At 40.5% G+C, this 17,836-nt stretch overlaps 1 protein-coding gene across 1 annotated transcript in view; it reads right to left on the bottom strand.

Annotated features, from left to right (window-relative positions):
* The window catches only part of LOC117384960 (epithelial cell-transforming sequence 2 oncogene-like), a 28,230-nt gene extending 10,866 nt beyond the window's left edge, over window positions 1–17,364 (bottom strand). Inside the window, exons 1-14 of the mRNA XM_055228655.1 lie at window positions 17,218–17,364; window positions 15,321–15,497; window positions 13,819–13,931; window positions 10,215–10,377; window positions 8,640–8,895; window positions 6,672–6,894; window positions 6,235–6,334; window positions 5,492–5,657; window positions 4,664–4,792; window positions 3,769–3,861; window positions 3,480–3,695; window positions 2,065–2,168; window positions 884–1,021; window positions 723–809 (exon numbers count right to left, since the gene is read on the bottom strand). Of these exons, the coding sequence (XP_055084630.1) occupies window positions 723–809; window positions 884–1,021; window positions 2,065–2,168; window positions 3,480–3,695; window positions 3,769–3,861; window positions 4,664–4,792; window positions 5,492–5,657; window positions 6,235–6,334; window positions 6,672–6,894; window positions 8,640–8,895; window positions 10,215–10,377; window positions 13,819–13,931; window positions 15,321–15,497; window positions 17,218–17,364 (2,112 nt within the window). The remainder of the gene's footprint in view (window positions 1–722; window positions 810–883; window positions 1,022–2,064; window positions 2,169–3,479; window positions 3,696–3,768; window positions 3,862–4,663; window positions 4,793–5,491; window positions 5,658–6,234; window positions 6,335–6,671; window positions 6,895–8,639; window positions 8,896–10,214; window positions 10,378–13,818; window positions 13,932–15,320; window positions 15,498–17,217) is intronic.
* Window positions 17,365–17,836: the final 472 nt, after the last annotated feature.

Genomic DNA, 17,836 nt, shown 5'->3' with positions numbered 1-17,836 from the left:
CCTTAATAATAAAGATTCATTCACTCCATACTCTGTGGTGGTAAGCTACTATTGTTGCCATAACTGCCCTGAGGTAGACTGACGGAAAGCTGCCAATCTGTGCCATCAGCCCCTGCCACCACCACCACCAACACTCAGACACCATACTAATACCAGGAAAGGTGGATGACGTGTCTTGCCTAAAGACACAATGACAGTTTTACACCCCACTGTGGCACCTGGTATTCCCAGAGGTCCCCCACCAGGTACTAACCACGCCCAGCCCTGTCTAGCTTTTGAGATTTGATGAGATCAGGCTTTGACTTAATTTATATTTCACAGAAGCAAATTGCAGCGCTATAATTGTTTGTGATGGGACAAGATCTAGTGCCACAACATCTCGCAAGACAAAACTACTACAAGTGCCACAGGGAGTAGGGAATATCTCTTTGCTTTTCTCTCAACCGGATGTAACAAATGTCAAATGTCTTGTTCCACTGTTCTGCAAATATTCGTTATGACTTTTCCCGATCAGAGTTGTTTCAGTTTGATAAATGTGAAGAACTTAACTCAGACCAATCTAGCATGAGTCAGGTTAACTTTGTAGTTCAACAATCTAACTTGAGTATTTTTTGGCAGCACTCCCCATTTCTGGCAATGACGCAATATAATGCCATGTTGTGAAATTATCTGGATTATGAACACTTAAAAGTCCGAAAAGTGAAATAAAACCCCGCACGTACCTTCTGCACCGCTGTTAGTCTGCTCAGATACAAGTTCTCACTCTGGTACAGCTCCCTCACCACTGACCCTCTCCAGTCCAACTCCGCCTGAGCACAGAGACCAGGGACATCAGTATTAGACCTCCGCCAAGGCTCCGCTTACACTGTTGAATCACGTTTACCAAAGGCAGATCGGGCTCCGCAGTAAGAGTGACAAGAGGGTCTTCAGACATCATCTCTGCTTCCGTGCCATCTGCTGGAGTTGTTTTTTCTCCTACATGTTTGGTGAGGAAGGAGGCAACAAACTCTAATTGTTTTGTCTGTGTTTAAAAGAAAAAAAAAACAACAAGATTACAAGTTGATTGTCATTGCACAAACGATTTAAAATATATTGATCCTTTGCAGTGCTGTATGTGTATGGCAAAATGTTCAGCAGTTAGCATTAGCAAAACAAAAAAAAAAAAAGCCAAAAACATTTTAAGCATGTCTACAAACGAAAGAAAACGCACAATATGGAGCGGTCATGGTCCTGTTTAGGTGTTTGTCTTAACATGACGTCACAATCTATGTTTAGCAACCATGAAAAGTACTATTAGATATTAGGTTTAGGGTTAGATCATAATTTTATATGTCACTCTAGTGTAATGTCTGATTAAAACCATGGACTGTATATAAAAATGGACATAGCTAACCTGCTAGCTGCTACGTTCCAAATGAGAAGTGATCATGGGCTTCATCGATTCTGCCTCCAATTCAATTTCTATTTAAAAACTGTCGGCCTTCCTCCATAACTGCTGCTGTCAGGCTCGTCATTTTGGTCTTAAAATGTTCAGATTAATCCGCGCTGCATGATCTTATAGTTTATATTTGGCTATTTTGTCTGTAAATCAAGATATAAACATTAATAACAGACCAACATAGCACCTTCTTTCCCTGAGATCACTCTCGCTGGCGTTAGCAACAGGTTTGATTGACAGCGTTGCTAAGCGAAAGAGCATTACCTTGAACAACCTCACTCCAGATTGGCTCTTTGGTTGCTATGATACTCGTGGTCAGAATTCCAAACATAGAACTCTGCTCCAAATTCGCCCCGTAACTGCTGTAGCCTCGATGAGCTTCATTTGACTGGAGCTGAACGCCGTGGATGACGTCACACTCACTCAGTCCACTTCTTTATACAGTCTGTTCAGTCTAATTTCTTTCAGTTCTTGTTTTTTCCCTTTTTCCCTTGTTCATTCTTCTGCCTGTGCAATTACTTTAAACTGCATTACTCTTGCTTGAATACATTTTTTGGCTACTATTCACATAAAAAATCGGAGGTGTCTTCAGCGCAGAGTTGAACTGGATCCTATGGCGTCTGTACCTGTTCTTGTGCGGTCGCAGCGGTCAGAGCTTCAGTCAGAGCTGTGTCTAAAGCCGTGGACATATGCAGAGCTTTGGGGAAGATTTTGTCTTGGAAATAGTGACCTAAGACAGACAAGAGAGTTCATACAGTTACTTCAGTCATCTCGTGCTTCTGTAAAAGTTGTTTTCAGACTGGAACGTGGCATAATAAGATCGGGGTTACAATCTATAATGAGATCATGTCATACTGCCAGGTGAGGGAGTATGACAAGAGACAGATTTCCCTATTGATTACATTGTACTTTGTTACGAAATATTCAAGTGGTAAGTGCACAAATGTTGAACCTAATCATTTTAATCAGTGACTAGACCCTAGATTGCACTATATTACAACAAAAACTTAACTTTAACAGTGTTTGTATTAAATGTGATTGACCTATAAGCATGAAGAATCGATATTTTGCAGTGACATCAAGCCGGGGGTGTTGCATGCATCTCTATCAGTGGAATGTTTAGCGGTTACCATGGTGACACAATGCACACTGTCAAAAAGTTTTACGAGTGTCTGAAAATAAAATAAAAAATAGATTTAAACAAAACATTTTCAGGAGCCTGTGATCAATACGAGTGTCCATGATCTTGTTAGGAGTTTGTAGGTTCAACAAAGGATTTTCTGCTCAGATTAAAGTCTAATAAAGCCTCAGACAGAGCAGTGCCTACAGTTAGCATCACACCCACTTTTGTTTATTCATACTGACAGAGAAGACGCTCAACTTTGCGGCAGTTTTTGTTTCATGTCTATAGACCCAGAGATATTAACCATAAACAGGTCTGTGTCTGAATGTCCACACTATTCCCTAGTTAGGGCACTATTTAGGGGTCACGCTATTTTTAGTGGTGTCCAATAGTGCACTCCTTTCCCACAATGCACCCTGAAAAATAGTATCCAGCACTGGTAACAGTATCGATCAATATAAACCACGATGCATTACGAGAATTGGAAAAAATGATATCAGACAGTGACAGGTCTTTAACTGGATACAACACAACTGAATAAAGCAGATTGAAGCACTGGTTTGTCGCACTGTTGATTCCAGATTATGAATAAACCACTATTTAATAAACCATTGCTAGCTTTACCTTAGCTTGAGCTGTTAAAAGATCGATAATTTCATCATCCCAGATAAAAATGATAAAAATCCAGTTTGTTTACGTGAGATCCATCTGGACAAAAGTGTGTGATGGTTATTATAAGTTCATAAATACTTGTGTGGCAGTCGAATTTAATGATTTTTTATTACAGAAATCAAGTTGTGAATGAGGGATTAGGGTTAGGGGGGACATTCGGATACACCTCTTGTCAGCAAATTTGCAATCTGACAGTTAAAAAGCACATTGTGAAGGCCTGAGTAGAATGGAATAAATCCTTCATACCTAGAGCACGCCCCCTGGTGTGAGCACTGAGCCACTGCAGCTCTTTGCCCGCTAACGTCCTCAGCTCAGACAGACAGAGCTCTGCCCACAGCGCCTGCGTGCACCAGGCTTGGAGCACAGGGGCATGGAGGTACTGGAGAGCAGGGGAGGGGGGCCGATGGAGAGGTGGTCCCGAGACACGAGGGCTCAGGCTGCTGTCACACCACTCCCCCAGGACTACACAGACCAGAGTTAGACCATCATTCAGCTATAGATAAGCGTTTTTATCTTTTGTTCATCAACGACTCACTGTTTTGGAAGCTGCCGGTGGATAGACCCATGGGAGCTCGGACCTCCACCCCAGTGAGGGCTGAGAGGCTCTGCATGAGGGACACTCCAGAAGCTGAGGGATAAAAAAAAACGTTTATTCAATTCAACTGGTTGTGGTCACGTTTTAGAATTTGATGTAGCAATATGTGCACAGGGGATGTGCAAAGGTTTCTCAATCCCCATTTCCTTCCTCCAAAGATCAGTTTATATCACTCCTCTGACGTTTACTCCTCCGAAGCAGAGCCAAGTGTTCTGCTCACACTGAGATAACGCTCGCACTACATGAGGCCCATGTGGAACAGGGTCTGACGAGAGCAACTGTACTGCATCAAGTGATAGAATGCTCAGAGTTTTAATAAAAATCAATGCTTCTGAAAAATATTCACAAGAGTTTTCATGTGTCACTACATCGTGTATGTTGTGAATAGTGTGTTACCAGGTTATTTACTCTCATCATTAAATAAATAGAAGCACAGCCTAAAACATCTTCAGATGATCATTTTATCTCCAGTCTACCTCTGAAAAAGATTTTGCTCAACTTGCCAGAATTGTCCTCATTTTAATTAATAATAATAGTGTTAGCTGAAGCAATGATGGCTAAAACAGCTAAATATTTTGTTATTTTTCATGTGTAATGACTTAAAATTTTACTGCTCAAATAAAGTTTGTAAAAAATGAAAATGGTAGTGCATTGTGGGCAATTTGCAGCATTCTGAGGTGGCCAAGGAGTCACAGGTGCATTCTTGGTAAATGAGCCAAACAGAGGAGTCGAGGGCTAACACTTGGCAGAGCTTTGATGACGTGGTTCAGGAGCAGAGGACCCTGGCAATTGGAAAACCCACACAGACAGAGCCTGTGTGTATGTGTCCACTCACCTGAAGCACCCAGAGGGCAGAAGATGTCGATGCCTCCTCCTTTTTCTGTCGGACTGATCCACAGACACATTTTCTCCCAGAAATCTCTGTAATCAGGAGCCAAAAGAGTCTGCTCGGATAACTCACTTCCTGGGAAAACAGATGAATACACTAAAATCATCACTTTTTTATAACAACATAATAAGAGTTTTGTTTTAAAAGTGCACTATGTAACTTTTCTGGTGGAGGGTCTGCCACCTGTTTGTCTCAATAGAGATGTCATTGCTTTGCCTGTAATGTTCCACTGCTAAAAATCACCTGTAAGTCTCACTAAAGTATCCATGGAGACAAGAACCCTCGACCAGGGCTACATTTATTGACATATTTTCAAATATGCATTATTAATTATCTAATTATCTATACTAGTTTAAATTCTAGTATAAACTCTAGAATTACAACAAAGGATTATTTCAAAAGTCGACTTGCCAACATTTATTTTTCCAATTAGTCGGGCAATGTTATTTTGAGATTTTTTAATTACATTTTTAATTTAAAAAAATCTTGAAATTCTAATAAGAACATATTCATGGCTAAACTGTTTATTCTTTTTTTTGACAGTTTGATTTAATAATGCTGCAGTATAAAAGGTCTTTTGGTCGTATTTTAGAGTCTGTAAGGATCAGATAACGAATATGATCACTGCAGCATTAATCAATTTTTGGTTTGTTTTTGGAAATCCTAAATGGCAAAGAATAGTATGGTTTTGTTTTTTTTTGTTTTTATTGTTTTTTTCACATTAACAGCTGTGCCAATAATACTAGAGGCACTGTTTTGATGCTATGGACTGACTTTGAAGCATTTGCACTCCCTCCGTCCCGCCTGGAGCCAGTACCCCCAGCCTCAGCGCTCTCTGCCCAGACAAAGCCCTCTCCACCTGGGTCAGGAGAGCGGACAGCGTGTGCCGGTGGTCATAGAGGATGGTAACCACGCCCGCCTTCGCCCCACTCAGCACCATCTGGACAAAAATGGTTAAATAAAGATTTTATAGTCAACGTAAGTAGTGGATTTGACTGTACACAACCCATCAGGTCTGGACACACCCTTTATTCATTTCAAATCTAATTTGTGTGTTGTTTTTTTTTAGTACTTTCTACAATTTAGATACAAACAGAAGTCATCAAATATATGAAGCAAATATATCAAAGTAAGCAAAGTATCCACCCAGCGCTATCGAGGGGTGGATACTTTGAGGATTTATCACGAGTTTCATGATAAAGTTTCCTAAAATAGTTTTCCCTTCACAGCTGTGCCGCGTCAGGGTAAAGAAATGCCAAAAGTGCAAACCAGGGTTCAAAGCAAAGGGTGGCTAATTTTTTTTTTTTTTAATTCAAAATTTTTAAAAAAAGTTAAGTTTTGCGTTAATTTTTTTGTTTACTACAATCCATATATGTCCATTCATAGTTGTGATGCCTTCAATGAGAATCTACAGTGTAAATTATCATGGAAATAAAGAAAAAAACATAAATTAAAAAGTGTGTACAAACTTTGGACTGGTATTTAATTACACTGGACATGTCACATGTCATATTAACCTCATAAGCCGAGAGTCTGTCAGAGACCAGCAGAAGAAGAGGGGGGGCAGTTTGAGGGTTAGAGGAGACCACGTCTGAGAGCGCAGATCGACTAAGGGACCTGAAAGAATACAGTTACATTTTAATTACACAATCGTATATCATAGCTTCAGAATGTGGTTACTATGTTTTACATGCACTGGAGGATAAAAAGTTGTAAAGAAAAAATAACACAATGTATATTTGAGATATAAAATCATTTGTTCATGTAAACATACAGCCATATAACACTCTTCTCTTTCCATTTTGACTCACTAGTCTGTTCAAAAAGAGCATTCAGAGGATAGGGCAGTGCAAAAATTTGTAGTGAATATGGATATGGGCCAACACCAAAATCAACGAATCGTATAGCCAGCAGACAATGTAACCTCTAAATATCAACCATCCCTAATAAAGACCTGATTGAGCTGTAAGTCCCACTCCTCTCCATGCTGTAGTCTCTCCTGGAGCTCCGTCCCTCCTCCAGACTGGGACACAGGACAGATGGGTGGGTCTCAGAGACAGGCCAGAGCTCAGAGGACCCCAAGCCCTGTGAGGTCAGAGACATTCTGAGAGGGACTGATCCACTGTGGAGGAGTTTACTGCTGCTGCCCCATGGCCTTCTGGTCCTCAACACTTCTCCTGCAGACACACACAGACATACACACAGACACACGCACCCACACACCCCGACACACCCCCACAGACACACACACACACACACAGAGTTCATTTACCATTACAGCTGCTAATGAGATACACATATTTGTAATATCATTTGTAATATTTAACATCAAACACGGCTTTAAAAAGTGATTTATCTGTTAACACCCTGTATTTTAGTCTTGTCAATCATTGAATTATTGTGAAAAAGAACCATGAAATCACCTCTTATCACTTGAAAGTTCAGGAGCAAGCGCAAAAAAACGTTCCAAAAAAAGAAGCCAAATGTTGTTATAAAGAAGGATTTATACTGCTCTGAGCTATAGTAAGAGAAAAATTCTAATCTGTCAACTGGACAAAAAGTTGTTGGAGTGAAGATGTTTTGCTGCTCATCCAAGGCGCTTCGTCAGTTCTGGTCAGATTACTGGTGGAAATTGCCTTATATCTGTCTGAAGGGAGGAGCTCACTACACTGAAACTAACACATCTGAGCTAAATAAGTCCTGTCCCATGTTGGCCTCATAATGGGTCATTCTAACCCTATTGTGATCTGACTGACACTCACTTTCTACCTGGGACCACACCAAAGATGGATTATACTGACTCAAATAATATCTGTTTAAATTATTAATTATGATTAATAGAAATAATTATGAATTCAATCATTTCATTTACCACTAGATAGATGGACAAAAGTCTATTAATAGGAATAGGATAGGAAAGAATTTTGCAACATTACATTACAATAAATGGAATAAATACTTCTATTAAAGGTGCAGTATGTAACGTTTATGATGGAGGGTTATAATTTTCCATGGAGACAAGCAAGTGATACCACCAGACCAAGTTACAAGTCAGATCTGAGAAGAGGCGACCCTGCTCACAGTAAGAATGCATATATTTTTGCGCAATAAAAACACTTGTAAATTGAAGTGCATATGGCAGGTTATTATGGTTCTCTCTTTTCAAACTTAATTTGTTGGAATAATACCCGTCTTTATTATGGTTTTACATCAATCAAGAAGAAATTAGTGAGGAAAAGTTGAAAAATATGTTGAAGATTCCGAAACACTGACGATATCACACAAGGGAGAATTTTATCCAAAGGTTCAGCCCAATTTTCTGATACTTCAAACACTATTTCAACAAAATAAAAATGGTTCTAACAGTTATGGAATTCCCGAGCGTTGTCATAATTCCAAACTGGAAATGGGACGATACTGAAGCTTTGTGTGACGATTATCATGGCCAAAATGATTGCGATTAACGATTATATCACGATAATGATTAAATTTGTTATGGATATGAATAATTATAACTTTTAACAGAGAGAATATTATGAATGAGCAGGGCCAGTGACTGAAATTTGGGGGCCCGGGGCAATAAGCCTCACACGGCCCCCCTGTAATACAAATTAATAGGAAGAGGGTCCAATTCTGGGCCCCTAAGACCCGTTTGTCCCCCCATTGGCTTCTCTGTGGATTTCTGCACATTTTGGCGATAAAAGGACGATTATCTTTGTTGACGATTATCACAATTATATAAAATGTCCCACAAATGATTATTGTCAACCATTTTTATCACGAGAAACGATATTATTGTTTATCGTCCCATCCCTACTTCCAACTAGGAAGTCAAATTTCAAACTTAAAAAATGGCTAAAGTGGAGGAAAAATGAAACATGATGAAACATTTGAAAGCCTCATATATTCCAACAGTTTTTACTCTTTTCATGCTGCAGTCTTTCCCTGATGATGTCTCGTATCCTCCGCTCTTTCCTCCTCTCCTCCTCCTCTTCTGTAGCTCCGCCCCTCCTCTCGTTGAGCGTTCCGTACAGTTGTTGTGCTTCTCTGGGAGTGAGCCAGTCCAGAGTGGAGACGCAGGAGACGTAATGCTTCTTCCAGGCTCCGTACTCTTTCTCCGCGGGGGTGTACGGGAGGAACCAGCCTTTCCCAATGCACCGGCTCGCCCACAGACAGTCCTGGGAAAAGGTACCATGAGGATTGTTAGGTGGATTCAGTATTTGTGTCATCACTTTTAACCATTTTCTTAAACAAACTAAAAATGTTGAGAGCAGGTTTGGTCAAATTTAGCCCTATTTATACATGCAGACTGAACAGGGCATTTACAGAGCATTTTGTACTGTGTGAACTAAGTACAACTGATTTCTCTGCATTTTTGATCTGGCATTTTCCTGGGTAAATTAGCAGGAATATGCAGGGAGGCTTATGTATGAATATAAGGTTATACGGTCATGGTTGTGGTTGGCTGCTCTTGTGGCCGACTGGCTGGCATACTGAGCAGTTTTTGAACATTTTAAATTTGTATCTTATTTGGAGATTTTGATCAACTAAGACGTGCAGTTCAAAGGACAGAAGGTTCCAGGTAAAGTAAGAAGATCTCTATGGAGACAAGTTGGTTGCAGACCTACCTAGAGGTTACAAGTCTGGTCTGTGGAGACATAGGTCCATTCACAGCAAAGGTGCATGTTGTTCAAGTTTTTATTGTGCAATAAAAACACCTGTTATTAAAGATCCTTTATTGCACTATTTTCTGATCTATGTGTTAATGTTGTTTCCTTGTCACAAACAGGCCTGGAGTTGTGTTTTGTTTCATTCACACGACACACAAACCCTACATGTTTATGCGGCGTTCTTCTCTCAAATAGAAAACACTCTGTTCCACCTTGTGATGTCATGTGGTAATACAGGAAAAGCTCTACTGTGTTTTTAAACTCCACACACCTTCACTAGAATCATTTGGATGATTTCAGCCCTGGAATTGCCAATCTATACTGAACTAAAGGTAAAAGGTAACTGTTAAAACTACCACTAGATGACATCACAAAATGTAACGGAGCATTTTGTACTTTGAGGATGCAGACAACCTTTTAATCCAGGGTTACTCAAACATGTGTGAATGAAACAAAGCACAGTTCCAGGTATGTTTTTGAGGAAGTAATGGCATTATAGTGTGTCTAAAAGCTCACAAGAGTCAATTTGGTGTAATATAGGAATTTTAAGCCAATACCTTTACTTCAAGTTTTTGTTTGATAATGTCATAAATGTCCAATTAAGGGCATATGGAGTATTTGTTTTGAATAAACAAATGCATAAAGAAACTGAAAACTCTTTTGAACTGACAGCAATTTGTGTTTGAATAAAGGTACCATTTTTTAAAATCACAAAATCATTTCATTTATGTTTATTTGTACTGACAGGGAGAGCGCTGAATCTTGTGCCAGTTTTTGTTTCATGTGGACAGTCCAAATAGTCACCAGCCAGCCAGCTCAGTGTGTACCTGTTCTGAGAGTATCCTCCAGCTCCAGCTCACTTGGGCAGCGGAGCAGAGGTCTTGTGGAGACAGGAAGGACAGCACATATAGGGACAGGAATCTGGGGAGCACCGTGGTGAAGTCCACCCGCGTGACAGGGAGCGTCTCAATCAACAAATCCCTGCAAAATCTGAACCACAACAGTCTAAAATGTCAACATATACACTTATATACACATGTATTACTCTACATCAGTATTGGCTGGCAAATCTGGGGGTGCCACATTCACAGCCATATGGAGTGGAGACAGTATACAGCCCACAGTAGAAATGCTACTACTGAAAGAAAAGTAAAAACATATAAGACGACATAGTCACTGTCATGGTGGCATTGTCAAGTTAATAATTTATCCTTATACAGCTCATGTTATAGTATAATACATAGTATAACTAAAATTCCACTCAAAAGAACATATATGCAATTAAATTCAACCATGAAAATATTCTCATTTATTGAAAAATACATTCATATAGTGATTATTGTGACAGGCCTGAGAGTGTTATTCAAGATAATTACCAAAAAAAGTAGTTTATGAGGAATGTATTCAAAATTATTCATAAAATATACATTAACAAGTACTTGTGGTTTCCTTCAAGATAAGTTAAAGTGCAGACACGTTACTCTGCTACAAATGTCTAAACCAGTGGTTCTTAACCTTGTTGGAGGTACTGAACCCCACCGGTTCCATATGCACATTCACCGAACCCTTCTTTATTGAAAAATAAAATATAATTTTTTTCAAATTCAAGCCATATGTATGTTTTACTGGTGCACAAAATAAACCGTGTATTAACATCACTGTGTTCAAAGAATAAAACCAATACAATGCATGAACTCACAACAAATTACATACATACCTTTTAACAAAGACATGACCTTTTTTAACACTACCACACTGAAATTATTTTAATTTTGTATTGTATTATGTATTCCAATAATGAACTTACTGTATTTATGCTTTTTATTATTTTTAACATTTAACACACACCCATCATCTAATTTCCATCAGGCTAGAATAATAATGAATATTTACTGCAAATCAGTGTGACTTCTGCTGTTGCCTTTGAGAGACCAGGTCAGAAATGCATGGCTTCCCCTTGGCAAGTGCATCTCATGTCATTTTCACAGCAAAGTCTGTTCCTTTTCTTCGTTTTTATGTCGTTCTATGTTTTTATGCCGTTCGAAGTGACAGTATCAATGACCAATACACACAGAGAGGAATCTGTATCTGCACAGCTGCTCTATTACTGCAGATTGGCATTAGCTAATGCTAATGATTACACATAATACACATTTGACCCACAATTAAGTCAAGAGCAGAATAAACCACGCTTACCGATCAGGAACAGCATCCAGTCCATCAAATCATAAGGTCCTCTGCTCCTGAGTCCATCATGAGATCTTCACTCGGTTCCACGAACCGCTCCAGGTCCGTGATGCCTCTAGTTTAACTTGTACAAACATCCACAGTGTCCTCGGTAGCGTACTTCCTTTGTTTTGTCCGTTTCGTCATTAAAACGCAAAACTGCTGCAAAACAGTGCGTAAAACGCAATTACGCGCGTGTAATTTTACGCGCGGATCTTTGCCCGAGGGCGGGCCGTCGGGACATTAAGGGGTTAAACAGCACTTAGGTCGTATTCACACTAGCACTGGTTAGTTCGCTTTAATCGAACTCTAGTTCTTTTGGCCACAAAGTCCGGTTTGTTTGGTCAGGTGTGAATGCGCAATCGAACTCTGATACGGTCCAAAAAAAGCGAACTCTGGTCCGCCAAAAAACCTAGGTCTCGGTACGGTTCGAATGCATATGTGAACGCCAAGCGGACCACAGGCCGCTCCAAAGACAGGAAGCGGATTACATGCAGAGCATTCTGGGTAAATAAAACCAAAACAAACACGGGTGCAAAACTAGCGGAGCGGAGAAATGGCTCGTTGTCAGACGTGGAGTGAAGAGGAGGTAAAAGCCCTCATAGAAATATGGTCTGACGAAAATATATGTCAGTTACTCGTGACCACGCACAAAAACAACGAGGTTTATAAATTAATAAGTGAAAAAATGAAAGCAGTAGGATCCCCCCGCACTGTAGGACAAAAGTAATTTTGTTTACATTTCCCTGCGGAAAAGAAGTTGCGTTGTATTGACCAATAGACGAGCGGCGTTTCTTCTTCATGGTTTTTTGTCTCGTTTCCTTCCATGGTTTTTAGTACAGCGCCACCACATGTGAAGGATTAGACAAGCTTCTCAAAAGGTTTGGTTCGTTTGGCAAAAAGCAGTGTGAAAGCAAACCGCTTCAGTTGAAAATGTTAATGTTTCAATTTTGGTCCCGAATCGAACCGAGTCTACTGGACTATTAGGTGTGAAAACGACCTTAGAATCTTCAGCGAGTCTTCACTCCACATCGGCCACATCGGCTAAAACTCTGGTAGCGGCGCATGAGGAGCCTGTCAATGACGTGGATAAACTGCGCAGATACGTATGTGAATCACATAATTGGCCGGAGCAGCTCGTCCCCGGTCACACTCACTGACTCACACTGAAAAATAGCGCAGAATGAATTGTAGTGTGTTTATTTTATTTTCAACTCCGGTTCGATTTTTTTGTGCGCAGTACAGATTTTCTGTGCGCGGAGACCGTGTCAGCAGTGCGCAATTGAGCACGCGCGCAGTTTAGAGTGAGCAGTGTTCGATAGGCACAGCAAAGGTGCATTTGTCGAATTAGGACACGGCCAGCGTCTGGAGACGCTCGCAGTCCGCGAATCATATGAGTCTGGTGCGTGTCTTGACCTCCGCCGAACCCCTGGGACTGACTCACCGAACCCCTAGGGTTCGATCAAACCCAGGTTAAGAACCACTGGTCTAAACCAATCATGTTTTAATTGTCTTAATTTTGCTCTGACTACAGGAACCAGCACTTAAAACCATCTTGAAGGAACATTGGATTTCTGGAGAATGTGTTAAAGTGCATTAGCCACACATGATCCCACTTGTGTATTTTGTTATAGTTTGCTTTAAGATGTTCAAATACATTTTTGCAGAGTAGCTGTTTTTAGATATGATTTAATATTTTTGATGCATTGTTCGACTATTTGCTTAAGTGTCTGCCATGTTTTTAACATGCCAATTTTATATTCATGGAAGATAATGTGTAATACCTTTAATGTTGATTTACATACAGAAACTGACTGGAGACAATCAAACCAACACAATACTTCACATCACACTTGTATGGGGGGCTAACCGCTAACGCATGACATGTTTAGATCAACACCTTTTACATACATTCACCGAAAACGATGTATTAACATGTTTTTATAAGCTTCACTTTTCGCTCCATATAACGGCTGCAGCTGCACTCTCTTTTGGAAACCTGTGGTGCATCAACAGCCTTGCTCCTCATTGGTTTTGAAATATGGAACTAAAATTAGCCACTATAACTGCCGGCCTTAAGTGGCTTCAGCAAACACTATGGGTCACAGTCGATCAGTCCACTTCTCAAGTCTATGGATAGAGCCACTTTATAAAAAATGACAGTCTACTAATAACCACTCCACTTAGCTTAGTAGTTGATCTTACTTGAGCTGTGACTTGGTGCATTTGGAGAGCAGTGAATGGAGTAGATGTTTCCGCTGCGTGTCGGTCCACAGGTCAAACCAGTGCAGCACCAGGCCGATCCTCTTCTCAAACAACTACACACAAGAACACAGGTCAACAACAGCATATACACACACGTTAAAGAAACCTGGCTCTCAACAGATTCACACTCTCACTGAAAGCCATCGGAACCAACGATCAGAGCATTCCAACAAATACTTGATGCTGATTGGTTGAAGCTTCACAACAGCGGAACAAGACGAAAAATCTAAATTAAGTTAAAACCAGTTGTCTCTATTCTATCATAACCCCACAAATATTTCCATTTAAATTGTATCTCTGCCCACACATAGGATAAGTTTTACATAACTTTATGGCTTTAAACAAGTGATGTGAGTGTCGTGAATGAGTTGACTCTTTTGAACGATTCCTTAACATGTACGGTAAGAACCGGATCACATGAACCATTTTAAACACATCTGAGCCTTGTTTATTTCTCTCTGGGATTAGTTTGTAGATCAAATGAGTTCTCACAGTGGCTTCTCTCATGTAAATACATATCAGAAGAAGAATCAGAAGACTTTTTATTGCCAATGTCAGTGAGCACAGCTCACAAACTAAGAACTCTCTTTGGTGATAAAGTGCAACATGAAAAAACACTGAATAAGTACAAATAAGGGCATGCATAAAGTTAAAAAGATATGTTTAAAAATAAAATAAAAATACAACAGCAGCATAACAACAGTGCAAACATGGTTTATTAAGGTGACCAGTATTGTAAAGTGCTAGTTTAGTGCAGATTTCTAAAGCAGGGGGGCCCAAACTCTTTTCACTGAGGGCCATATCTTGAAAAATATTTGACATGGAGGGCCACTGACCAGTAGTCAACACAGTGGATAATTCAGATGGTGCATTTAACATACTTTAAATAAGACTTGAAATATTATTATTAGGTCTGTATGACAATGTGATGTTATTTAGGTTATGTTGGTAGGATTACTCAAATTTGCCATAAAAAGTACTACTTATGATCATTTGGGCCAGTTCAACTGAAGGCCTGAGGGCCAATAAAAAATGGTCTGAGGGCTGCATTTGGGCCCCGGGCCATAGTTTGGACACCCCTGTTCTAAAGTGTCAATGGTACAGATATTACAAAGTGTTTATGAGACAAACGGCAGAGGTAAAGGAACTGTTCTTATGACGAGAGGTTCTGGTCCCAATGGACCGTAGCCTCCTGCCAGAGGGAAGTGGCCCAAATAGTCCATGTCCAGGGTGAGAAGTGTCAGCTACTACACGGCCTGCTCGCCCCCGAGTCCTGGAGACGTACAGGTCCTGTAGCGATGGAAGGCTGCAGCCAATCACCTTCTCAGCAGAGGCACAATGCGCTGCAGTCTCTGTCCCTGGCAGTGGCCCCAGCGAACCACACAGTGGGAGTCCGTCAGGGTTAGGGGAGGCAGGGGAGCTGTGACTTTCCTGAAGTCCACAATCATCTCCACTGTCTTGTGGGTTTTGAGCTCCAGGTTGTTGCTGCTGCGCCTGAACACCGCCCTCCTGTAGGCCGACTCATCGCCGTCAGAGATGAGCCCGATGAGGGTGGTATATATAAAAAGAGCCAGTCCATTAGAGTCGTTCAAAAGACTGGGCGTCAGGAGCGTCAAGTTCTGTAAACGCAAATGAACAGATCCAAAAGATTCTCATAAAAAAGCCCAAAATCCCATCACTATAAACAAGTATGATTAACATGGGGCTGGTTAAACCATATGCTAGCAGCCTGCTAACTTACAATGATATGTGCATACTTCCATGTTCATGCCCATGAGCATATATGAGTTTATTATCAATATAAATATAAAATTAAAAACTAGGCACATGCGCTCAAAGGGATGAGGATGGCGCCATTTTCACTTCCTCCATGTTTCACATTGACCCATCACATGACTCATAGATTAAAATAGAACTGTAAACTGTAAACCTCCAAATAATATTACTAGAGCAGAAGTACAAAGTTGTCCATAAATTATCAATTAAGAGAAAAAAGTTTATGCCCTGAAACTCCCCCATGAGCTCCTCTGAATGTCATCAACATCACCGACTGTATCATTTTAGAGCTAACGCGATAACAAGAGCTATCGCAATAACTACGGCACATCATTTTTTTGCAATAATTTTGGAAAAAAGCATCTCTCTCTGCAAGTTGTATTTTTTGCAACAGCTTAATAATTGTTTTAAAACTGAGATGTGAGATATATATATATATATATATATTTATATATATATTAAAAAGTGTTGAAAATAGCAGATGCGTCTTGTAGTGTTTTACATATTTTACATCAAATAAAGACATAATACAAATACAACACAGGGATACCATTACAAATATAAATTGTCTTTAAAGTGGTAAAAACGTTGAAACCATTTACATTATCCTTTCATTCACTTAGTGTACCATTGTAGTTAGTTGTATTGTAAAAACACAGGAGTTGCAGTCAGGGCCGGTCCTAGCTTTCAGGGGGCCCTAAGCTGAATTTGTCTCTGGGGCCCCCGACAGCGGATGCCTCCTGGTTCAGCTATTGGTGATTCACATTTGACGACATTATGACTCTGATCTCATCACTTTGACCAATTGTATTTGTGTTTATATGAACATCAGACTGAAAACCTCCAGAATGTCACAACGACCACAGTCACAAGAACAGAACAAACATATAAGAACAGAACAAACATATAAGGAGGGTCAAGAATTCTAGACAAGTTTTTGGTGGATTTTAATATGTTCCAGTTGGCGACAGTTACATTATGTTGGGTCCTTGCACCGGTGTAAACACATAGCTGCCCTCACCTCTGCCCGACTGAAAAACAAATGTAGCAGCGGCAGATATTTTGCGACTCTAGATATAAAACAAATGTAATTGTTTGAGAGGGATATTTAGGCTGCTGTAAACACACAAGCCCTGTTTCCAATAAAACTTATATTATTATTATCTTATATTATTTTCAATATAAATCTACGGACTCTGGTGGCCTTGGGGCCCTAAGCAACTGCTCAGTCTGCTTATTGTCTGGGACGGCCCTGGTTGCAATGAGGAAAGTAAAGGAAAGACGTGTGCGGGGTTATGAGACCTGGAGTTATCTGTATTGTAATAATTATACGTTTTATACAGATATTAAATCCTCTCCTGATTTGTAACCCCCCGTGAGTGTCTCAGTTCATCTTTCTACACAACACAACACGTTCAAATCATTTCATATTGTCAAGATAAAGCCAACCCAACCAAAACCTTATACTGTTACAAACTAATTATTACCCAATAGAAGCGAAATACGCAGTCCAAAAACTACTCCAAGAAGACGTAGCCTGACCATGTGTATCTGTCTTCTGACCTGCAGGTTGTTCTTCTTGTGGTTGAGGGGGGTCCATGCGCTAAACACGGTGCTGTGGCTCTGGTTCGTCTGACTTCTTTGCGGCTCGTAGTCCGTGCCATGGAGCTGCCAGCGCTTTACAGAGTGCGGAATGGAGCTCCAAGACATGTTTCCGTTTGCTCCCGAGTGCGAGGGGCCAAATCACAGCCGCAGAGGAGGGCAGAGAGTGGAGGAGCCGTGGTCTGCATCTGCTCCGGCCCCGTGCGTAACCGTGCGTAACCTGGAGACGGTCAACAAAACGCGCAATCCTCCACAGCGCGCGCGGGGTCATGCGTCTCCAAAGCGCATGAATAATGGACGGTGTGCGTGTAAATTGACGCGAGGTTCAAGATTACACGAGGCTGGAGGGAGAGTTTGGGTGAAGGCAATGGCAGAAATGGACAAAAGTCTTAGACAGAAGAATATGTCGGGTAAGATGATTATTATCAACTAGTATTATTATTAAGTAAGTACAAAGTGGTGTACTCAGATGCCCTCTCATCCTCCTATATCCCAGTGTGTCAGATGCCCTTTCACCCTCCTGTGTCCGTGTGTTTTTACAAAAGGTAAAAGGTGGCTGTTAACTTGAAAAATACCACTT

Source organism: Periophthalmus magnuspinnatus, chromosome 2 (assembly GCF_009829125.3).
Source record: "Periophthalmus magnuspinnatus isolate fPerMag1 chromosome 2, fPerMag1.2.pri, whole genome shotgun sequence".
NCBI classification, from domain to species: Eukaryota; Metazoa; Chordata; class Actinopteri; order Gobiiformes; family Gobiidae; genus Periophthalmus; species Periophthalmus magnuspinnatus.
The sequence above is the reverse complement of the archived record's forward strand: the minus strand, read 5'-3'. Positions and strand labels throughout refer to the sequence as shown.